Source organism: Trichoderma virens, assembly GCF_000170995.1.
Source record: "Trichoderma virens Gv29-8 chromosome Unknown TRIVIscaffold_92, whole genome shotgun sequence".
Classification (NCBI taxonomy): domain Eukaryota; kingdom Fungi; phylum Ascomycota; class Sordariomycetes; order Hypocreales; family Hypocreaceae; genus Trichoderma; species Trichoderma virens.
In genome coordinates this window covers 53,796-77,013 of record NW_014013657.1, presented here as the reverse complement: position 1 = coordinate 77,013, position 23,218 = coordinate 53,796, and the positions used below count along the sequence as shown (strand labels likewise).

Genomic DNA, 23,218 nt, shown 5'->3' with positions numbered 1-23,218 from the left:
GAGCTTCCATCGTCAACATTTGCTCCTCCATCTTGCAGCTTCACCGCAGTCACGCTGCCTCTTGTCGACTGTATTTTTCGTACTAGAATTGCTCAGTTACGCACAGAAAAGGTCATCCACAGCTTCTTGACCTTCGAATCCCGCCTTTCCAGGCGCAATCGCATCCAAGATGCCTTCCGACGAGGTCGATAAAGCTACCGAGGATGCAAGCACGCAGAACGACGTCGAGATGGACGAAGGCGAACAATCACAACAGGCCGCAGACACGGAAAAACCCGAAGAGAGTAGCGAACGTGCTCCCCCGGCGAGCATGGAGGCCCCAGAAGATGACGACGTTGAATCAGATCCTCCAGAAGCCGAGCGCAAGACGTTTGCCAGCAGCTTGACGAGCCCAATTGTGACTTTGCTAGTTGGCAAAGAAGAGCCCACGCTGCTCACGGCGCACCAGGCATTCCTCGTTCGAAGCCCGTACTTTGAGGATATATGCGGCAAGTTTGCCGAGGACGGTAGCGTACGGCTTCCCCCGCTATGGGAGTCATGACCATAAGCTAATAGATGCTCAGCCTCGCCATATCGAGCTCCCTGACGAAGACATCGATGCCGTCGGCTGCTTCCTCGAGTTTCTCTACACAGGCGAATACTTCCCTCGCAAGCTGTCAGGCCAGCGATCACTCGAGAACGACCCCAGTGTCCCCGCCATCGACGACTCGGGCTCCCAGCTCCTTAAGCATGCAAAGATCTATACACTGGCTCAGAAATGGGGCGTCTCTTCTCTCCAGACGCTGGCATCATCCAAGATTCACTGCATCAACTCAACAGTCAAGGGAGAGATCGAATATGCGCGCTACGTTTACGCCAACACCGCCATCGATGATACAACCATTCGTGCACCTGTGGCCAACTTCTGGGCCACCAGGTCGCATACGTTGCGGTCTGAGGCCGAAGATGAGTTCAAGGCATTGTGTCTGGAGTTTCCGCAATTTGGTTTCGATATTTTGAGTACGTCTTTCACCACTCCTCATGGCCGATGTGTCAAGCTCACGAACCTAACCTTCTCTAGCTCGTGTTTTGGACGACAAGCTCAAGAGAGAGCGCAACGAAAAGATGCATCCTTCCACTGGCAGCGTTCGCAAGCGCCCTCGACACGGCAGCGGTGGTGCTGCGTAAGATACGGGTTGCTCCCTATACAACAGACTTTGCTTTTGGGTTTGGTTCGGGCGTACAATGCGGTGAGCTCTAGCTGGCTTAGTGTGTTTGAGGCGACATGGAACGGTTTTCTCTGGCTATATATGATGCGACGAATTGAATGCTCTGCTCAAGTAATTACCAGCATGGCGCAATGTGCGTTAATTGGATAGGGTTGAACGCAAGTCAATGCCGTCCATGTGCTGACGGGGAGAAACAGCCGAAGTAGCTGCTTGTCCATCTTGTCATGGCCTTGATCAGAATGCTTTCCAGGCTGCCATATGCGACGTGATAATGATACGTGATTAAGTGAGGAATTTATGTTGAAACACTTCAGTATGGAAACTGCTTCGTATATTGCGGTTCTATAGGTGCTGGCCTTCTCTGGATGTCTGCACTCTTTTCTACATCTCTTGACTCCACCACAATATCTTATGGCTGGCAAGCTCAATACGCATGACAACAATATTATGACTTACAATATGTCCAAGTGTGGAATGCTATTTGCAATACTTCTGCAATTTCTGCTGCTTTTATACCAAGTCAACCCCATATCTAAGGAGTGGGATTCCTGCCGTTCATCATTGAGCAATGCATTTCTTTAATGCCACAAGAACTGGTATCAAGAGCCATAAATTGAAGCACTCGTCCAACAACTTTAACCTTGGCAACTGTTCAGGCCTCGTGCACGTTGGTGCATTTACAATACCGGGGGGATACAAGGCCGGTCAACATATGGGACTACAAGAATGTCTACGTTAATCTACTCCTAATGGCGGGAGAGTATGGCATCCTAGAATCAGGATTTGGGTAGTGCTGGATAGTACAGTCACTAGAATAGGACAAAGTTATTCACTTCAAAGCTGTTTACTGGATCGCTTCCCATTATTGCAAACACATACAAGATCTCAAGCTCCAGTATCCAGAAATTACCTTGATATATAGGCTCATACAGCCGAGTGAAGAGTTCAATGAAGTAACGCTTGTTGATTTGGATTGTTAGGTGGCTGATTGCAGTTGCGTGAATTCGAATATTTGTATCTGAGAATTTTCATCATCACCACAACTCCGAAGAGAAGGTCAGCTCTTTCAATGCTAGCCTCAGCTAATTCATCGTTTAGCATCTGAGTGTGAGCACAGCTACTGCGAGATGATAAACATTAGAGTGATCAGCTGGCGGCCAAGTGACAAGATTCAAACAGCTGGGCGTTTGAATAGATAGATAGATAGATAGATAGAGAGAGAGAGAGAGAGAGAGAGAGAGAGAGAGAAGCAAGAAGTACTTGATGTAAGCAGGCCACCTCTCACTATCCAACGTACCTTTCGCATATCAATCTCCTTGTTCTCTTCACTGCACTCATTTGCATTATTCTCTTGACAACTCTCCACTCTCCGTTTGCTTCTCCTATGCTCTCCACGTTTCGTCCGGTAACTTGTTTCCCTCTTCTCTTCTTTCCGATTTCCTTCGCCCTTTCCCGACTCTCTTTTATATTCCTCACATCTTCTTTCTATACGCCTTCGGCTATCTCTTCACGACCAAGCTACGCTTGCAACAAGAACCATCACTCAAGGGGTGATTCGACTCTCTCTTCTCCCGTTTTGGCTCCCAACATATGAGAGGATCCAGTTCAACAACCGATCGTATCATCATGTCTGATCCTTGGGAAGAAGCGGAAACTGATATCCCGGAGTTTATGAAGGATCCCGATTATTACAAACAAGTCTACGATGAGTTGTGTCCTGCTGCCCAAAGAGGATTGCATGCCGTTGGACAGCGTATTATTGACTTCTTCCGGGAGCACGGCATGATAAATGAGGGGACAGAGCTATATGTTGATGAGTATGCAATAGTTGCCGCAGTTGGTATGAAGCCCATCACGAGAGAGGCATTGTCCAAACAAACTCCCAAATACATGTGGGGTCGTGGATCAGAGGCATTCATTGCCAGCTATGTCATCGACCAGCGACCGGCTATGAAGCACGAAGCCTGGACTGCAGCCAGAAAGGTGCTCTCTAAAATTCCTGCACATCCGAGCCAAGCTCCTATTGTCATCGCTCTTCTCAATTCTACCATCGCAAAAGAACGACAATGTTGGGTCCAAGTGGCTACGCTTAGATCGGCCGACACTCTTCAGTCGATTGCAGCTCTAAACATGGAAGCAATCCTCGTCTCCATGTGCTCCTTAGCTGGCATTACCTTTCAGGGAGGTGATCCTATTGACGCAGTTGAGAAAGCCTACTACGATCTAAGTGACGACATGGCTACGCTGCGCAGATATCACCGAAGGCTCGAAGTGCTTAGCGATGAAACAGAGGCAGGAACTGCTACTGTTTCCACCGACATTGAGAAACAATTAGATCGTTTCGAAGAGATATGGAAGGACATCGTTGATAGGCTGTTCCCCGGACGACTCGCCAGCGAGCTGCAATGCATTGCCGATACAATGCAAGACGATATCGACAGAAACAAACTTTGTTCTCCCTCTCACAACGAAGAGCAGTGCCAAAGACAGTCGACGCCCCAAATCATGTACATCGATGAGAAAGATTTGGGTATGAGAGTCATTAGGGCTGCTGATACTTGAGAATATTCGATTGGTATAAGCTCTCTCTCTGGTTACCTGGCCTAAGCTGCTCGAGGCCTTATGCTACGGTGGGCAATATTTACGCCGTTTGGTTTTGCGCGAAAAGAGCTGCGATGGCTCCTAACATTGGGTGTTTCGTATGGATGGAATTGAGAGCTTGGTACTCTCCGCTCTTGCTTAGTCAATTGAACGTTTGCAACTAATCCTTTGTTCGTGATCTTTGCCGTAGACGCAACTCCAGCGCCTTGGATCAAGATATTGGGAATACTGATCAACACTAGCCTAAACTAAACTCAGGTACTGCGCCCTGTGGAGTTGCTCAAGTACATTTCCTCGTGTTTCTCCCCGGAAGGCGTTAGACGGATGATCCGCGAGCACTGCCACTATTAGACGAGGAGTCGATCAACAAAGGAACAACAACGGGTACTTGATCCAATCAGCTTGATCCAAAGCTTTCTTTCAATATCACGGTCAAGTTACATGTACTTCTATCTGCATTATAGACCATGTTGTCATCATCACAAATAGCTACGCTGATCAAAATGGATCGCTGTCGGGTCTTCACAGCTTGTCTCCGTCTTGTTTTTAGAGACTCGTTTCCATGTGGAGTTTGCACGACATTTTATGAGGCAACATTTATCTGGATAGCGCTAATAGCGGCCGACAAATAATATGTCTCCGTGCTCAAAGCCAAATGATACAAAAATAGAAGCCTCGAGAGTTCGCCGTGCCTTGTATAGACTCTCCGATCCACGGACGACAAAAAATACGACATTCTCCTTCAAGCGACTGGCAACTTGCACAGCCCTATTCCAACTCAAGGCACAAAGAATAACACCCATCAGCAGACTCGCTTCTTACAAACACAAGCCACGTATACCAAAAACGTAGCATGTTCAGCCACTGCGTCAGCTCATAGTTCAGAACAAAGAGGATCGTGACTAGGAGACATCGTGACCAACAGGACTTGGCCACGGTCTCGCCACAGAGACTCAACAAAGTTCGAGCGCTTACAGTCTCTTCTGTTCTAATTAAAGAAACCCTACGATCAAGACAGTAGACGGCCAGTTCCTGCAGGATCGCATCGCGACCGCAAAAGGGGAGATCAACGGCCAGCAGCTGCAGGGGTCCAACAACATGGCTATTTACATCCTACACAACAGATGCATCTAGGTAGGAAATAGATGGGGGAATAAGGGGTACGGAGGCGGGTGAAACACCAGACGCTCGTCAGCGCTGAGCTTCAACCTTCAAGTCGAGCAGTATCAAGGTTGTGAAACCTCAAAGCTGCACCGTTTCGTTGGGACAGTGGGCCGGGCAGGAGTGCTAGCCCGAACAGCTTTGAAACAGCCATTAATGGATCTGTGGAGGCGCGCGTCAAAAACGAGGATCCCCGGATATGGATATGGGCAGAGCGGAAGAGCCCGGCTCGACGGAAACGGCCAAGACACGGCCGGCTGAGACAACTTCTATTGTATTCTTCGCCTCGACGGGGAATGCTTGCCATCTAGTCAACAATGCATCATCTCCTTCTGTCTTACAGTTTAATGGGCACTTTAATGGGCACTTTAACAAAGTGGCTGGTGTGGCGTGGTTTTGCCTACACTCACGAAATCTCACATGCCAGACCACAAAAGTGACGACGATAAAATCCAAGAAGTAGAAAGGGAAAAAAAAAAAATTACTGACCATACCGAGAAAATTTTCAGAGCAGCGTGCTCCCTCCCAAAAAGGGCCAAGTGACCCAGCGGAAGCCGTCCGAATGGCTCGCGCTTCGGCAAAATGCAGCTTGTTTGGCGAGACGGGGTCAGATGAGAGGTCCCAAGGCGCACAATTTTGACCAGCAGGGCTGACTGCCCTCTCAAGATGAAAAGAGAAAAAAAAAAAAGGGTTGCCGAGACAGCGAAAACGAAAAGTGCGAGCGAACAATTGATGGTTGTGTGTCTCAGTTTAGGTATGGCATGCAATATACGGAGTACTACAAGCAAAACAGAGACACAGGGCGAGGGAGGGGGCGTGTGGGTTGCGAGCGACGGCCGGCTCTGGAAAGCGACACGCCCCCCTTTGTCTTTGCTTTTGCGTCCTTGCATGGACGAGGAACGTCGACAATGGGATTGGATGCCTGCTCTGGACGCTCGGTGGATTAGTCGCAGTGTCGAAGTGAAGAACAGACAAGTCAGGTACTGTGGAATATGAGAGTATGGGAATGAGAGTGGATGAAAGGGAAGCTTTCAAGGGTTGGCGAGCAACAGAATGGCAGATTGCAAGGTTCTTTGAAAGAAAAAGGCACCATACATCGGCTCCGTACTATAACGAACGGTGCTGTGGCATCGAGACATTTCGCTATAAACTCCAAAGTTACTGTCTCGCGCATTCCATCCAGCCATCAGTACTGTATTCACTGTAGATTGTTCGTATTACGGACGCCACGCAGGGAGGCCGCCCTTGCTGAGGATTCCAAATATGGACGACAGCAGCAAAAAAAAAGGTGCAATGGCTGTTTTGGGGGCCGCATTGTGCAGAGCGCCACAGCTGGGGGGGATGTGAATGGACGAGTTTGACTGCTGACGATGGGACCTCCCTTCATGGCGTCCATCATAAGCAAGCACACTAGACCCTTTTCTTTGAGGGCTGCCTGTCTGGCCGTGCTTACGGTTAGGAGAGACGGTACGGGTATGCCTGTAGCAGAAAATAGAAGCCGAGTACGCAATTTATAACGTACATCTTTGATGGGCTTACGACGCGCACAGACGGTGGTGTAGGGTATTGTATTCATCAAAGGAGAGTGCAAAGCGAAAGGCAATGGGCTGTGAGCATGCAAGTGTCGTAGGGTGGATGTAGCGTGGGAATGATGGAGGAATCTCAAAGAGAGAATGCCACTTACAAAGCAGTGTATCCAAGCCCAAGTCCAAATCCAAGTCTTGGCCTTGGCAGTGTCGTCGCCATCTTTGACATGCCCGATGTCAATCCTACAATTGTCAACTGGTGGTGACAGCCACAAGCCAATAGAAGGCGGCCTCTCCACCGCGAGAACCCGCACCGACTCGCCACTCTCAACAGCATCTCTGTCCTCCCAACTCCGTCCTCGCTTCAAGACGCTCCAAGACGCTCGGATCGTCGTGGTCATGCGGACTAATGCAAAAAGAGTCCGGCAGCAGTTGTGCGTCACCGCGGTGAGACTCGTGAGAGAGAAGAGCAGACTAGCACCATCGGACCCGAAGCGATAGCGCTTGTCGACTAATGATGTCGCCTGGATAAGATGCTGGGCTCGCATACAGGCTCGCAAAGAGGATAGATTGGATAGATTGGATAGGCAGACGCGGTCGCGAGTGTGTCATTGCCATGGCCGTTTGTGGATGGATGGGGCATGCAGGACCCAGTCCCATGACTTTTTCCCTCTCAGCTAGCCCGGTAGTTGACAACCGTCAGTGGCATTCATCATTGGGTGCTAGTCTGGCCATTGCGTAGCAGGTTCGCGTAGCGCATCTAGGACTTTTCCTTTGCCATGACGCTTTGCCTTGGGTCTGTTTGCCTTGGTTTGCCGCGATATCGTCATGATGGCAAATGTCGTCGAGGCCTACTGGGTCTGTTGGGGGGAGGGACAGGTGAAAATGAGGCTCTTCGGACAAATGCCTGCACGTCAGCGAGGCTGTGATCCGGAGAGATTGGGGATGCCGCGATCGGGTGTCGCCATCGGTGCATCAGGGCATCACCATCGGCCTCTGGTTGCCTCTTCCTTCTTCCTAGCACATGAGTGAGGCAGTGAAGGTGAACAAGTCTGCACAGGATTGGTGTTTGCCAAAGTGACCGACAGCCGGCAATCTCCTGGAGGTGTGGCGCTGGGCCGTGGCTGGTGGCTCACTTAGAGTACAGTGGAAGTTAGGGCCCTTCAGGGTCTTAGCGAGGGGCCACAAAAACTGGGCGGGTTCAGTCAGGTCCTGGGGGAGGGAGGGAGGGGGGAGCAGGCAGCACAGCCCAGGCGGCTGAAAAGCTGTTAAACAGGAGCCTGGGCTTTAGTGGTCTAGTACGGAGCACTATCTACAGCGATGACATGACAGGCATGATGCCCTGTCGACAGTGCCCTTGCAGCGGGCCATTGATGTTAGTGCTCTGGTGGTCGCTCTGCGGAGTGCGCTAACAGGGAGCGCCTAGATGCGGACCGACGCCATTGCCCGGCGTGTCCCGCTCTCCACCGTCTAGGACTCAACCTTGAAAGCTTCAATCGATTGTGGCTGTCCACAACCCCAGGAAGCACCGCGTCCACCGAGCCGATCCTAGAGTCGAAGCTACTGTGCTGTGCTGCTGATGTGCTGCTTCTGCTTGTCGATGCAGGTGATTTTGATGCCCTGCTAATGCGCTGCCAATGCCAGGCAGAGACGGTGCAACCATGAGTAGCTAGAACGACCAAGACTCTGCGCTACTGCTGATGCTAATGCGAAAGCTGATGCTACTGTGCGAAATCGATGCGACGAAGCTACTGCCAGGCAGGCAGGTTACTGCTAGAGGTCAACAGGTCCAAAGGTCTAGAGGTCGAAAGGTACTAGCCTTGCACGAGTGCGATTTCTGGACCGAACTGAATGAGTCAATCCCCCGTCGAGACCCGCGAGCCGAGACGTGCGTCAGTGTGTTCTGCATCTTCGGCCTGGACCGCCGTCTTTCGTTGGCCAATTGTGAGGATGGCCTTGGCTTCGGTGTTCAAGGTAGGGCTAGAATCGAATCTTGTGCAGGAGCCGAATTGATGCGATGCTCCTTGGCCAGCTTCAGCAGCCGCCCGCGCAAGGCGAGTCTCTGCCATCTCTCAATCCAATTTGATGGTATTTTCAGCTGCTGCCGGCCTCTGCGATTGGCCAACAGCATGCGTTTCGAATAAGCGCAGATGCAGCACAATCTCATTCTGGAGGCCCTCTGTGCTGCTATTTTCAGCGTCTGTCGTTTCGAAATTCTGCAGCCTGCGACAATGCAATGGCCGTGAGCAAAGCATCGTTTGGCTCCCTCTTCTGATCGATCTGGATGCCAGAATTGGAGGCAGCCTGGATGCACTTTTGCGCATCTGGTCTGGTAAACTAGAATCTACCTCTGACCTCACTCGCATCGCTCGCTCTGAGCATCAATTCATTCCGTTCAACTACCCTTCCCCCTTCTGGCTGGCCGCTCAGGAACTGGGAAGCCAAAAAACCCACCGCCCGTGGCTATGGACGCTCAGCCGCTCCGCTAATTGGACTGGCCTCTTGGAGGTGCTGCTGCGCATCCACAAACGGACGTGGAGACGAACAGGAAGGGAGTCATCGGAGAGGCCCTTGGACTCGCTAGCGCTCTGGAAGATGCCTCACATGCCTCGCCCATTCTCCATGGCGCCAGTAGGCAGAAAGCGGAAAGACGGCAGGGGTTCAGGTGCAGGACTCTGTCGAGACTGGATATGGCTGGACATCGGGGGTGGAGGGGGCGTGTGAAACAGGGACACGACAGCCAAAAGCGGCCAAGGTCTTGTCCGTTCTCACGCACTCCCTCGTCTTGTCTTTATAAGTCTGCGATGCACCCTCACCTCGTTCTCGATCCAGCATTTCCAGGCAACAAACGCACAGCAACCCCACAAGTTCTTATACTACCTACTCCGTACTATACATTGTATTGCATTGCATTCCGGACCAGGATCAAAGAGGACAGACATTGAACACTTTGTACAAAAGGCTCTTCATACCCACCTTTTGGTCGCCTCTTCTCTTTCATCCTTACACCAACCAACAACAACAAGAGCAACAACACATTCCATAATCGGAGTCGTCTTTGAACAAGAATAGTCATCGCAACCCACTTGATCACACACAAAAGGACCACCTTCGGCGCAAACTCGAACGCCTTGCCATCGCAAGGGCTCTTGGTCTCTACCTCACCACCACAACTGCGTACGACGCGCACTTTCATCCGCCGCCGCAAATCAGACACAATGTGCACCACCAACGTCTACACCTACGTCTACTCAGACGGCCACAAGAAAGAGTCCCTCCAGCCTGTCTTGTGCTCAGCATCACGGCAGGGCAAGGTCTGCTCCAACAACGTCGTCTTCCAGCACCCCAACCAGTACATCCAGCACTCCGAGGCAGCATTTGGCACTTCGCCCAGCTCTCCCTTCGTCAGCCAGTTCCCGCCTACGCCTACCTACAGCCCCCGATCCGGCACACCAAACTACCGCTCCGGCGACGAGTCCGACCGATCGCGCCGCAGCACCTCGAGCTCACGGCGGCGCTCTGCCAGCCTTTACATCAACGGACAGAAGGTCTATGACATGGGCCGCGATGGACGGCGCGAGCGCATCGTTCTAGTTGAAGCTCCGCCCAGCCCACATACTCCTCCTACCGCCTTCAACTTCCCAAGCGCACCGGCTTCGCCCAATGCCTCTGCCTCTCCCTCTGTCTACGGTTCTTCCCCTCGCGACTCTGGCTCTAGCTTCTCCCGCCGGCCCATCATTGTTGATGGCCGCATTCCTCGAGATGAGCGGGTCGAGCGAGTTGAGCGGACTGAGCGACCTCGCGTTCAGGTTGAGGTAGTCGACGCAGTCCCTCCAGCAGCCCGTACTTCCAAGCATGATCGCCACTCTTCCACCAGCTCTCGCGACAGCCACGGACGGAGCAGCGCCGATGATGAGGAGACTATTCGACGCCGGCGCGAGCGGGAGGAGCGACGGGCCGAGAAGCAGCGGGACGAGGAAGAGGAGCGACAGCGCCGCATTCGTCTCCGCATCGCAAAGGCCAACGCCGAGATCAACAAGCGCCCACCCGTGCCGATGCCTCCCGCCCCAATTCGCGCCTCCTCCTTCAAGACTACCGTGGTTGGCGATGACGATGCCAACGTCAAGAAGCTGACGGATAGTGTCAGGCGCATGAGCTTCGAGGAGGAGCGTCGCGAGGAGAAGGCCCGCGACATTGCCCGCAAGCAGGACCAGCGCGAGGAGGACGAGGCACAGCGCCAGCGTCTGGCTGAGCGCATCCGGCCACGACGCCGGTCCACTATCGGATCGAGCGGCCGTCGCCACCGCGTGCTCTACGATGATGGCGGCTATCGCTGGGAGTAAAGAGAGTTGTGCATGATCTTTCTCCTAGCGTCATCATCTGTTCTGCCATATCTTTTCCTTTGTCTCTGTCTTTGCATTGACACACATCCTTTCCTTTCCTCTTACTCCTTCTTTTCCTTTGTATTGATACGAACTACTTCTTGCATGACTTGAGCATATTCCCTGTATTATTTGGAGGTGGAAAAAAAAAAGCTATCTTTTTGACAGCACCTTTTCAAAAGGAAAAAAACAAAACTACAAAAACAAAAGGGATTTGGAATGGCAACAGAACAGATGTGTTTGGCATTTGGATTTTTTATTTTTACAAGCAAGCGATGATTTTTATTTCCTTTTGGAAACTTTTTCTTGTATACTATGAGTTTTATGATACCTATATAATACCCGGTAATGAATATCAGTGGAGTTTTTTTTTTCTTCTTGGAGAAATATACGAGAACATGCAACTGCGCACTTTTTCCTCCTGCTCGTCTTCTTGTCTGCACACCCCTTCATTTACATACTACATTTGACGGGCCAAGGGCTGCATGGTGACAGAAACAAGGTGGTCTGGACGCAATCAGCAGCCTTTCATTTCTCGGTGCCTTGGACACCCACAGTTGTCCTTTCAGTGTGATGGAGCCCCCGATTTTCTTCTTGGATATTTTCATTATCCTCTCGTAGTGATCAACTATCAACACTACTCTTCCTAGCATAGAGAAATACAAGAATTATTAGTCTGGCTAAACTGGCTCACCTGGCCACAACCGCAACCCTCCCTCTCCGGCCCATTTCTCCTATCCCATTCTCCCATCCATCCACCCCTTGTGACGAAGGATGCACTCTGCATATGCATCATGCAGTTCCAAATGCATCATGCAAGCCCGGGCTTATCGATAAATGTGTAGTTGCTGAGCAAGCTGCCAGTTACGTCAAAGCAAGCGGGACTGCGCCGCCAGTAGGAACATGAGGCGAGACACCATGTTTTGGCACTCCAGTGCGAATCCTGGCTTCGTGGACCGAGTCTGGGGATGCGATAGGCTGGAGGGGCGAAATGAGTGTGAGTGGGTGCATATATGGGACAGGGGAAAGGCGGCAGGGATGAGAAGAAGGACAGGGTGCGGGAGAGGACGGTTTTCTTTTCTTTTCTTTCTTTTTTGTGGGAAGAGAGTTGACGTTTGTGTGGATTTTGTTTATTCAATTTTTTTTAATTTATAGGATAAGTTGCCATATTATGGCCTTCCGACTGAGCGGTTTATGTGGCGACTGGAGCCATTATGCGCGATTATATGTCGCCGAAGAAGCTGCTGACGGCAGACAAGGGATAAATGAAAGAAGGAAAAATAAAAGAAAGGAAAATGGGCACAGCGATATCACCACGAGAGAAAAAGAAAGTGCAACCATACAAAATGTGTGGTTGCGATCCCGGGCGCGATAGCTTCAGGGCGAGGCGAGGCGAATGCTTCAATAAATCAGGTTCGGCACCGGCTAAAAACCGTTCTCGTGATGAAACAGATTTTTTTTTCTTGGCCAGGTCTCAGTTTTTACCTAACCCACCATTCTCGGTTTTTTTTCTTTTCACTTTCTCAAAAAAGCATGTGTTCTGTTCCTGGTCCAGGCCAAATGTCAAGCCCGGCTTTTCCCCAACAAACACCATGCCAGCCCACTCACACTGACACTCACACTCGCTCTCACACGGACCTACAGGAGGCTTGCCTGGCCCGTAAACAAGAGACAAAGTAACATGTAACATGTCGCATGTAACGCACGTCCCTTGCCCAGATTACATACATACAGACGCAACATACTTGCTCGTACATACATGGACCGCACCCAGAAGCAAGGCACGCCACGGTTAGTAGTCGAGACGACGCCGTAAGAGAAGCAAAGAAGCGGGATATTCGCAGGGGAGGGTTGGACGAAATGCACACGCCCTCCCCCCAGTTTTTCGGACGACAAAAAATGTCACCCGGGAGACCACGCGGGAAACTCGGTGTGGAGGCCCGGCCGGATTGTGAATGGAGGAGGGCGGAGATGAGGCGTGATTGGGTGGATGGGCGGAGAGGTTGAGAAAATGGACCGGAAGGACATGTCTTGTTCAGCTTGCTTTGGTCGGGCCAAGGGGAGCTGTAGCTGTATAAGGATAGGCTAGTCGTTGTGAAATCCGGGGATGGAGAGCGACGAGCTGAGGTTGAGTGTGGATGGGCTTAGATGGAGGTAGACAGTTTGGGTGAGTGAGTCAAGGAAGAAAGACTAGTATAGTGTCTACGGTGAATGTAAATATAGCAGTAGGCTTGGTCTAAGAAGGGGCAGCAATACGGGAGTAGGCAGGTGATGGCCGAAGCACACAAAAAAGATGGCCGCTGAGACAGACGTAGTCAAAGTGTGTGTATGGAGATGGATGGCGAGATGGGTGATGTGCCGGCTTTTGCCATGCCCGGTTATATGGACCAAAGTGAGGTGGTGGTGGCGGCAGTAGCATCGGCCGAGAGGCTTGGTGTGAATGCATCAAAGAGGCGGTGTGTCCCAATCTTGGCCTGCTGTACTCGTATCTATCTGTCGTGATGGGGGCCGGATATGGGCCTGAGTGGGAGGATGTGGCTTGAACGTGCATATTGACCGCTGAAGGAGTCGAGTTTGACAGCGTCGGGCAACTTGGTCTTGAAGACTAGCCATGGGTTTTGTCAGGTAGCGTTGCGGTTTATGCATCTTGGACGGGTCACGAGTGTGCTACATGATGCGAAGCAGCGAGTCATGTTGTTTTCATGTCGAAATGATGATTTGTAGCAACCTGGAGGATTCATGGCTGGGGAGGTTGTATTGAGCTAAATCTTGGTTCTCATGATGCTTTCAAGCTTTCAACATGGATGTGATATGACTATGAGATTATGAATCTTGTTATTGGCCATATTGCTTTGCCTCGATGATATCAAACGTAAAAGTGGATTAGGGAAGGAGCAAACTCTCCTCTCATGAGAAATATCCATATAGTGGAACTTGTTTGCGTGGACTATACCTACCTATACCTGGCCTCTCTTGTGACGAGCCCTCTTGCTTGTATACGAATCATATGTGGTTGAAGTCCCAGAATCTGACGAGCGTTTCTATAGTATTCAGCTATGGGTTCCACTGATTACCTTGTACAGAATACAAGCCCGAAGTGATACCAGTATCTCTGCTTCATATTTACATTTTTCTATCATTTGATTTAATACCAGCACCGACAAATCATGAATACAACTATTAGTAATCAAAATAGGTATGCAAGATTGTTGTCCATACATGTAACATACATTCTAAGTAACAAGAGACAATTCTTAGTTAGGTTGTACAGACAATATATTAATCTTTTGGTTTCTTCTTATTCAGGTGTTGATCTCCTTCTATCCATCATATACTCAATGTTCTTTATCTGTCTCCTAAATTTCAAGAAGCCACTTCTTTCATTGTCAACCGGACAGTGGAATTTCTCTCTTTATCACGCATAGTAGCATCTGTGAAAGAATGAAAGGCACTAACGATCCGGAGCAACCGCATCCACTTTTCGGTAGAGTTAATGATTCAGCCATCCCCTTCAACGCGCTGGTTGACGGCCCTTATAAGTTCTTGGTGGTTGTTGGCGAAGTGACTTCCACAATGCCAAGAATGTCTGAAGTCAAAATACTATAGCTACCAGGCTGTATCTCTTCAGCTGTGGTAAATAAGTCTGTAATTTAGATGCCATAAAGGCTGATTCTCTGCTCGATAGTTGTGCAAAGTACATATAAGCGCAGGTATTCTTGCCATCTTGGGTTCATCATCGTGTTGGCGATATATTCGTGTCAAGACCACGTCCCACATACATCTTCATTTTTTCACTGAAAATGTGTAGCAATCTTGGCTCTCGAGAGCAATACCAACTTGCTCTATAGTCATGATTAGTTTTAAAATCTCTCCGCAAATATGCAAATGAATCTCTTTACTGACGCTCTCCTAATCTGCTAAAATCTTCTACCTCATTCATGATATTGACTCAAAGCTTAGAGATAACAAAGGATAGGTACCTAAACTTATTGCCGCGCTCAACATCCATTAAAGTAGTTCCATGCCAACAAGAGTCAAGGCCACTGCTTTTCTTTTCTTTCTTTCTTTCGTTCTTTAATATTTCTTTTGGATTCACGCGATGGTTAGCCCTGTGTTTGCTAGTCAGGTGTTCCTTGAGCTCGTTTGCACGCTTCTGAACTACATTTCCAGTATCGACTCCCCAAAATCAGATAGGACACGAAATCGTTCAGCGCTTCCACTTATGTTTGACCCCGCGCATCATATTCTCAATATTGAATCTCGACCGAATGCAACTGGCCCCGTGTCCTCGACTGGTTGGATAGGCTGTGCAGCCGCAAGTGACAAGGGCATTCGAGATGCTCTAACCCTGCTAACCAAATGGGATAACCGTTCCGGTACAAGCAAGATCTCCAGTCCCCCAACCCTAGTATATTGAGGAGGGATCCAACTGACCAGTACCATTTAATTGGTAATCAGCTCAAGAAGCCGCACAGACAGTGGTAGCAGAAGAAGGACAAAAGATGATTTCACGATTCGTCATTTGGAATGGAACCATGTCATATATCTTCTAAATTTCGCCCGCTGAATATTCAACTAGACATGTGAGGTCATACTGATCAAGAAGTCGTCTATATAAGAAATAACCTTAAATCAAATGGCTGTTCAGCTAGGGAACTTGTAATAACAAGGTATAATAAGGAGTGTGGAGTAGGGTGTTGCATCAAATCTCATACGGAAGAGTCTCATGGCTTGATCATTCTCTCGCAAAATACTGACTTCACCGTGTGTTAGATGTACCTATTGATCCTATTCGCACCATGTGATATAGACATCTGTAGTGCATGATCGATTGAAACAGCCCTTTAAAGTATAACCTCAATGCGAAGATCGCAGGGCGTGAGTGACGGGGAATCCCGAACAAGACGGACCTGCAAGCCACATTTCGGCAGTTGCAGCTTGAACCACTTAAACCTTAATCTTAAGCTGAAAAATGCCAAGAAAGCAAATTGACAGCCGGCCAGAGAATTTCAACATGCCAACTCCCGAGATCTACGCTCCGGCTGCGGGTAGGAGTAACTAGGGCACTTCTGCTCCATGTCTTGTGGGTGTTAGTGTTAACATGAACAGCCTCCCCCCTATCGCGCTTTTCTAAAGGGTAGGTATTTCTCTAAACACCTTCAGTACCTATTCACATGCCAAAGCTTATCTATCACGCTAATTTTCGAATAACACCCTAGGTACGTTATAAATTAGAGAATAATTATAACGCTGAAATTAAAGGAGAACCACTTACGAATATGACATTGAGTGAACAGAGCATTGGAAGCCTCATAGCGCGGGTTCGGTGGCTGAAAGCTGAAAGCCATGAAAAATGATCATTGCATACCTGCAAATATAATACAACACAAGCCATTTAAATGCATAGTTTCATTCAACTCTATTTTCCTTTTCGTGTGAAAATTCTAACATCCTATGTGTGGCTTTCATATGCTAGACTTGGATGCGGCTGAGTCGTACACGCAAGGGAACACACATTGCAAAGCATGAAAAGGATTATCAGCTGCGAGAAGGATGCCTCCATTATCCAACGAAGCTCACCCACCACACCTCACCTACTAAGATAGAAAAGCTATTAGTCTGGTAGAAGATGAGACTAATGTTGAGGGGGTGGCACTTTCGAGCATATCCGATCGCCAAACCTTTGATGGGATTGCAGTGATACCCGCTCGCATCTTGGAAATCTTGCAGTCGTTTGGGATGTGCACTAGCGCATTCATATTACTCGACACTATTATAAGTAATGGCCCGAAGTCGTTTCTACCTCGTCTTGTTTCGTTAGAAATTACTTGCAACTACTCCTCCTACAAACATTCATCGCAATACTCCCTAAGTACACCTTCTCCATTAACCAACCACAACCATGGCTGCCCCACCTATGCCAGATATTCTTCCATTCCCTACTCAAGTTGAGGTCTCAAGGTCAGATGGCGATACGCCTGCTGCTTCATTTCTTCCTGGTCTTTCATTTCTTCCTGGTCTTACACCGTCTCGCGCCAAATCCGTGAGAACTGGAGCCTGGATGCTCAACTACGCTCCAGTTAACTCCCCTTTGGTAGCTTACGATGGCACGATGCGTGTCGAAACCATTCCTGGTGGCCGGAGAGCGAGTGGAGACCTCTACCAACGGCCGCTCAAGGTCCCATTTCCATTTCCTAGACCAGGAAATACTATTCAATTGCTCCCTCCACCAGACCCTGCAAATGGTATTCCAGTCCAAGCCATCAGCAGATATCGCTACTACCTCCGCGTTACCAAGATCCTTGAAAACGTAACAATTGCGAATTCATTTGAACTTGGATTCCAAATGTTTCTATTTACTCCGACCTCCAATGGTGCTGGGACTTGGTCCCCTCCAGCGACATCTGCCATTAATTGCACTGCAACTATGACGTGGACGCCAGCACCAGCGGGTTATCCATCCTCCAGTGACTACTTGGAGGGGGAGTTGAAGCAAGATGGTACCAATGTTACCATGGGTCATCTGAAGATGGGGTGGCTTTCTAAATTCCTTCGCAAAGCCACGATTGAGATCGACACTGTAGCAGAATCGGAACAACCCGTGGATAGTGGAAATGGCCATAACTGGGAGACTGTCGGAGAGTCAATGGGATACGATCTCAAGATCGACCTCAGTGAACGCAATATCCCAGAGGCAAGTGGTGAGCGCTGGGCCGATAGCGAAATGAATAATGCCATGATTAATCACCGCGAACGGATCAGCCTCGATGATGAGTGGCATTATCATATTCTTGCCGTTCACTTTATTGACTCCACTCCCCGGGGCATTATGTATGATTCTGGTGCGACTGATTCAAATCACGTTCCTCGTGAGGGCCTCGGAATCTCGACACACTGGATCATCGACCCTGATTGGGGGACTGTGGGCAACATGCGATTTGGTCTGGCTAAAGCACCGCATTTCCGTACAGCAGTTCATGAGCTCGGACATGCTCTTGGTCTCCAGCATAACACCATCGATCGGGGTTTTATGAATACCAGCGATATGATTGCTGCTGCTGGGACCGCAGCTAACCCGTTTCCCAACAACATCAAATGGTCCTTCGCTGATAACGATCTCAAGCGTCTTCGTCACTGGCCAGATATTTTTATCCGTCCAGGGGGTGTCCCATTCGGGAGTGCAAACGATTTTGTCCCTCTTCTAGCCCCTGACGATCGTGCCCTATCACTCGATATACCCGATCTAAGACTCACGGTTACTCCACTGCTTACTGAGGTTCCACTGGGTGCACCAGTCCGCGTGGCGCTCGAACTCACTAATACCAGCGACAAGGCAGTCAAAATCCCAGCGAGAATCGATCTGAAATCCACTTGCATTTGTGGCGTGGTGAAAGATCCAAGTGGAACACAGCGCAGTTTCAGATCGATTATAGGGTGCGTGGATGCCGAGCCGTTGACTGATCTTGAACCTAAGAAGTCAGTCACCAAATCCTTGACCCTGCTGCGTGGTGGTGATGGATCTTTGTTTCCAATCTCTGGTGTTTCCGAGGTTATAGTTACCCTGCGCTGGGCTTTGCCTCCAACTGGTGAGGTTGGCCCAATACCCGAGGCCGTTGTGCAAGGGAGCACGACGGTGTTCATTACTGGGGCACGCACTGGTGCTCATGCTAAGGCCGCCCATAAGATGCTCACTACACCTGATGCTCATTTGGTTCTGGCATTTGGAGGGTCTCATCTTAGTTCTGGGATTGAAGCCCTAGGGGTTGCCGTTGAAGACGATGTGTTGGGTCCGCACTGGAGTGTGGTAAATGCAAAGGTACTGGCTAAAGATGGGGAAAAGGATTATGGTAGGCAGCTTTTGGAGGACAGGGACCAGTATGTCTTGACTGTCGATGAAGAGCAAAAGCTGGAGCGTCTTTTGCAATAAGGGCGTATGACAAATGAGGTCGTTTGCTTTCAGATGTTCTTAAAGGGATGGTTAGTGAACCTGTACTGTCGTTATCCTCTCAGCATTGGTTTTCCCACTGGGTTTTTCCAATGTCGTCACGCAAATGCGGAGGGGATTAAGGTGATGTTTATTTACAATCACTCGAAGCATATTTTTACATTTACCAGATACTTGGACATGGAATGTGCTGGATATTGTAGGTGCTAATGACACGACTACGAATCAAAGAGCTTGGAAAGGGTGTTATGTGCGACAGCATGTGATATCCCATACTTATACTACCCCTCAACCCGGGGAGATTGGATTGTTATTTTTCTTCTTTGCGCCACGTCTTGAATATAGAACCTGGCCTATATTATTTCACTTAGACTGGTCTTTCGCTAGTCCAGCATGAACTTTCATTCATAATCATTACCTCTTGATGACGGGGCCATGCGCTTAACGCCTGTCTTGATAAGATATCTATGAAGAGATTAGTTTCTTGCCGCGCCAAGCTGCCCATGTTGCAAAGAAAGGGTGAAAGACAAATGATCTGGAATCAAGAATCAAGGTAATATCGTTCAACTAATTTGGGCTGATATTGTGACATGACGACATTCTTGGGAAATGGCAATTGGGTGACCACAGTGTGGGGATCTTTGAACGGTAGAATGGTCTTGAAAGGATGATAAGAAAAGAATCCAGCCTTGTAAGACCACAGCTGAGAAGTTGAACATTACAGAACTGAACTTTCGATAGGTCTCGCGTTGTCCAGATACATGCGGCAAAACAGTCTATCCACTTGATAGTCAGAAAGAAGACTGGAGCTGTTCGTATCACATAACTACGCATGGTGTGTATATTTGTGATACTCCGTTGGTTTCACGTAGTCGCCAAACGTATTGAGCAACTGCTCTACAAATATTGTCATGAGGAAAACGAAAATGGTTAGACACAAAATGCTTGCGGGCCGAGATAAATTATATTTAACAGGAAATTCTTCATCGCTACTTTCTCTCTCGCTTCAGACTGCCCAGTTAGTCTCTCGCTTGAGTCATTTGTCCAAGTAATTTTCCAGAGTCAGAACCGCAATCCAATAGCCATATTGATGGGTAATAACAAAAGGTGACAAAAAGTCATTACAAGATATTAGACGGAGCCCCTTGGTCTTCTTGTTGGGGGTAAAAGTACCATTTTTTTGTGAGATTTCGGAACCGGCAGAGTAGCAACTCGCCTTCGTACCATCAGCGTATCCAGCACATTGCAAAATAACGACGCATCCTTCAGACCTTGGCTTTTTTTTCTGCGGGCTGCAATGACATATTTACCATTGGCTTGAGCCTGCGTTGCCTTACTCTTCTGTCGACCAAACTCGCTTAAGATCTCAAGGTCACCGAAGATGACCAAACCAGATATTTGGCGGCTCAGCATGACGCTTAGATGATGTACATCAAATATACGGCTTGATATAGATGTCGCTGTCGTCGCCGTAACAAGGATAATAATGTCTCCTTGGCGGCCTTGGAAGTCATCAATGGTTGTAGCTGGCGCCATGGCTGAGATTGCCGAATATTCTGGCTCTTTCCTCTGACGCTCGATATACTCAACGCTGGCTCTGTAGGGTGTGATGATGAACACCTCGCCGGGAGTGACTTTTGTATTTGTTACGAGGTCGCAGATAAAGTCCAGCGCGTGCTTCGATTGAACCGGATTCCACCCTGACCCGGTCACTGCATTGAAATGGCATTTAGAACCTCTGCAGTTCAGAAACGCTTCCACAAGGCAGTGAGCGGGAGGAGAAGCCAATTCGGGGAATTCTTTCCGCAAATAGGCTTCCAATTCGCGACCACACTCATGTTGTTCCAAATTGATATTGCAATTGGGACCGTAATCAAAAGTTGGAGGGCTTCCATAGACATCATGATTGCAAATGTTAAACAGTCCAGTTGCCATCCTGAGCTGAGTCCGCAGGCGAAACACAGGCCAACCATTCCCTTGGAAGAAAAGAAGGGCGGAAAGCTTACCATCATGCTCATGCCTATTGACGGAGTTGCCCAAGTAGTCTCTCTGGCCAAAACTCATCAACCTCGGAGCAAGCTGCTTGTCGTCACCACAAAGAAGACACGGCAGAAGTGTATTGCCCCACAAAGAGTAAAGGTCAGGGCGGCTAATACTACCTGCCTCGTCTACTGCGATACCCCTGGCTACATATTTCTTCCAGGGCGCGTATAGGCCTTTACAGGAAAGGGCTGGATTTGTGCACAAGATGTCTGCATGTCGCAAGATGCCCCGAAATAGGTGTTTGATGACGTATGGAGACACCATTCGCCCATTCTTGTACTCTTCAAAGCTAATCACTCCAGCCGCCACATTACGAAGCCGCTCGAATTCCTTTCGATGGTCAAGATACGATTGCAGCAAATGTATTTCTTCGTTATCCTCGTAATGAAGGGGGCGAACCGCAGGCGATCGTAGGGCTACAAGGAGCCAGAATGTCAGGGACAGCTGGAGTCTCCAAGGTGTTCTATAAGAGGAATTCGAGCGAGGGGCTGCCGCATCGCCCATTTGTGGATGTTCAAGGAGGTTCTGAAAGGCTTCTATCTCGTCTTCTTCAAAATAGCCACGGACAACAAGAATGCGACCAGCTGGGCTATCGTCCGCCCTTTTGGATTCATTGAGCCGCCTTGTGAATCTTTCCGAGATTCGATTGAGATGCTCAGCAAAATTGTCGGTTGCGACATCGGTAGCGGCAGATGCATAAATCGGCCCAAGAGTTATTGACATGCCAAGTGTGGCTACGGATAAGACTGTTGTCTTACCAAAGCCAGGCCCCTTGCATCCCAAATAGTAAGCATCATCTCGCAAGTGATGGGGTCGAAGAGACTTACCCCTGTAATAAGGCCAAACCCCAGCGGTGCCTTGCTGAGATATGCACATAATCTCCTTCGATCGCTGGGTAGGACTTCTTCCATCAAGGCCTTGATATGGCGTTGAGGTAATTGGAGGAGATTTACTGATGGCAAAGCACGAGAGCTTTCAGACTGCGTCGTTGGTTGGGGCTCTTTTTCAAGGTATAATGGCCCTGATCTAGCTGAGTCTTTCAGTCTAAGTGTTTTGAAGAATCCGTTACCGAGCACAAGGTCTCTGTGCAAACTCATTTTGAATCTGATGTCAAAAGAGACTGAACTCCGGGCTTCATATGTTTTCTTCTCTGACGCCACGCCACCCTCCCCTCGGTTTGTCGGGTTTGCATCAGGATGGAATTGAACCATTGCGTTAGTTTTATCCTAATACTCTGCAAGGTACACGTGTAACTTCAAAGAAACCAAATTAACCTCGTCGTTGTTATATTTCAGTACAGAGTTGGCCGTATGGCGATCTTGAAATGTTTTGACCCTGAAATCGGGGCGACGATCGCTCTCCTTCGGCCGACGCACCGAAAGGACCAAGTCCCAGTCTTTTGACGGATCACTGGACCAATCTGCGTCTCGCAAACCATGACGTACAAGTGTATCAATGGTCATCGGGTTATGGACAACTCGCGCTGGCCATCTTGCTGCGCTTTTGCCGTGGTCATTATCATGAATGTTCAGGCCCAGTACCTCATCGCTGATAAGGCAGCGCAAGGCAGAAGCATACTCTTTGAGAAACAGAGGAGTCAATCGCACAATGGCGTAGAAGTCAACAGGCTCTTCCCACGGAGAGTCGCTTGTTGCCATCACAAAGTAAGCTCGAAACTTGTAATTGATAAACTTTTGGGCGGCATTACGTAGCCAAATGGCATCCTGGATTTCAGACTGTGCCATCACAGCAACGTGATCATTGTGGCTCTCGAATTGCCATACTCTATTAAATGTGTGGCCCTTCGCCTTGCTGGGCGGTTTATAATTGCGCAAATCCCAATGATGCTGTGTATCGTAAGGGTAGCTAAAGGGCGGATGCATGCATTCTGTGACAAATGATGCCTGGACGTTATCTGCAGGCGACTCCACAACAAATCGGAAAGTTCTCTGTGAGAGAATATTCAATAGCGTGCGCTTTCCAATAATCGGCTGCCCACTGTTGATCCATGCGTCGCTGGGATGGCCTGAGTTGGCAAAAGGCATTCCAAATCCAGAGACCCGCGGATCAGAGTTATCTCCGAGATGAACTTCCAAAACTGAAAATTGGTTTTCTCTTCCATGGAGTAACTCGAGGAGAGCAGATCCAATAGGTTCAACGGAATACTCCATTCCAAACAGGCTGAATTTGACCTCCAGCTTGTAAGTCCTAGCTGGTTCGAGCTTTCCAGTCGGTAGTGTATTAACTGTGTAAATTTTTCGTCAGAGGAGACGGGAATCAAGCAATCGAATTTCACAGGTTCCTCACCAGAGTAACACATCCCAAAGCCATAATCTTCGCTGTTCAGCCCTC

The 23,218-nt window shown here is 49.1% G+C and overlaps 7 protein-coding genes across 7 annotated transcripts; 4 read left to right on the top strand and 3 right to left on the bottom strand.

Moving 5' to 3' along the window:
• Positions 1–310: 310 nt before the first annotated feature.
• Positions 311–1,167, top strand: TRIVIDRAFT_38605 (uncharacterized protein; the record flags this gene model as incomplete). Its single annotated transcript, XM_014093965.1, has 3 exons — positions 311–511; positions 564–999; positions 1,061–1,167. The coding sequence occupies 3 exons, from the start codon at positions 311–313 to the stop codon at positions 1,165–1,167; spliced, it is 744 nt and encodes a 247-aa protein (XP_013949440.1).
• A 1,667-nt stretch (positions 1,168–2,834) lies between these two features.
• On the top strand, positions 2,835–4,129 carry TRIVIDRAFT_64840 (uncharacterized protein; the record flags this gene model as incomplete). Its single annotated transcript, XM_014093964.1, has 2 exons — positions 2,835–3,738; positions 4,068–4,129. 2 exons carry the CDS (start codon positions 2,835–2,837, stop codon positions 4,127–4,129), a joined length of 966 nt encoding a protein of 321 aa, XP_013949439.1.
• A 2,058-nt stretch (positions 4,130–6,187) lies between these two features.
• On the bottom strand, positions 6,188–6,897 carry TRIVIDRAFT_64841 (uncharacterized protein; the record flags this gene model as incomplete). The annotated part of the gene is made up of 3 exons (XM_014093963.1): positions 6,188–6,449; positions 6,510–6,577; positions 6,655–6,897. 3 exons carry the CDS (start codon positions 6,895–6,897, stop codon positions 6,188–6,190), a joined length of 573 nt encoding a protein of 190 aa, XP_013949438.1.
• Positions 6,898–9,342: 2,445 nt separating this feature from the next.
• On the top strand, positions 9,343–11,560 carry TRIVIDRAFT_217178 (uncharacterized protein; the record flags this gene model as incomplete). The annotated part of the gene is made up of 1 exon (XM_014093962.1): positions 9,343–11,560. One exon carries the CDS (start codon positions 9,715–9,717, stop codon positions 10,837–10,839), a length of 1,125 nt encoding a protein of 374 aa, XP_013949437.1.
• Positions 11,561–16,780: 5,220 nt separating this feature from the next.
• On the top strand, positions 16,781–18,805 carry TRIVIDRAFT_64843 (uncharacterized protein; the record flags this gene model as incomplete). The annotated part of the gene is made up of 1 exon (XM_014093961.1): positions 16,781–18,805. One exon carries the CDS (start codon positions 16,781–16,783, stop codon positions 18,803–18,805), a length of 2,025 nt encoding a protein of 674 aa, XP_013949436.1.
• Positions 18,806–19,954: 1,149 nt separating this feature from the next.
• Positions 19,955–20,758, bottom strand: TRIVIDRAFT_164825 (uncharacterized protein; the record flags this gene model as incomplete). Its single annotated transcript, XM_014093960.1, has 1 exon — positions 19,955–20,758. One exon carries the CDS (start codon positions 20,756–20,758, stop codon positions 19,955–19,957), a length of 804 nt encoding a protein of 267 aa, XP_013949435.1.
• An 18-nt stretch (positions 20,759–20,776) lies between these two features.
• On the bottom strand, positions 20,777–23,037 carry TRIVIDRAFT_164426 (uncharacterized protein; the record flags this gene model as incomplete). Its single annotated transcript, XM_014093959.1, has 3 exons — positions 20,777–21,600; positions 21,690–22,092; positions 22,342–23,037. Coding segments are annotated over 3 exons (1,923 nt in total), but the record flags the coding sequence as incomplete, so codon positions are not given.
• Between the last annotated feature and the right edge of the window lie 181 nt (positions 23,038–23,218).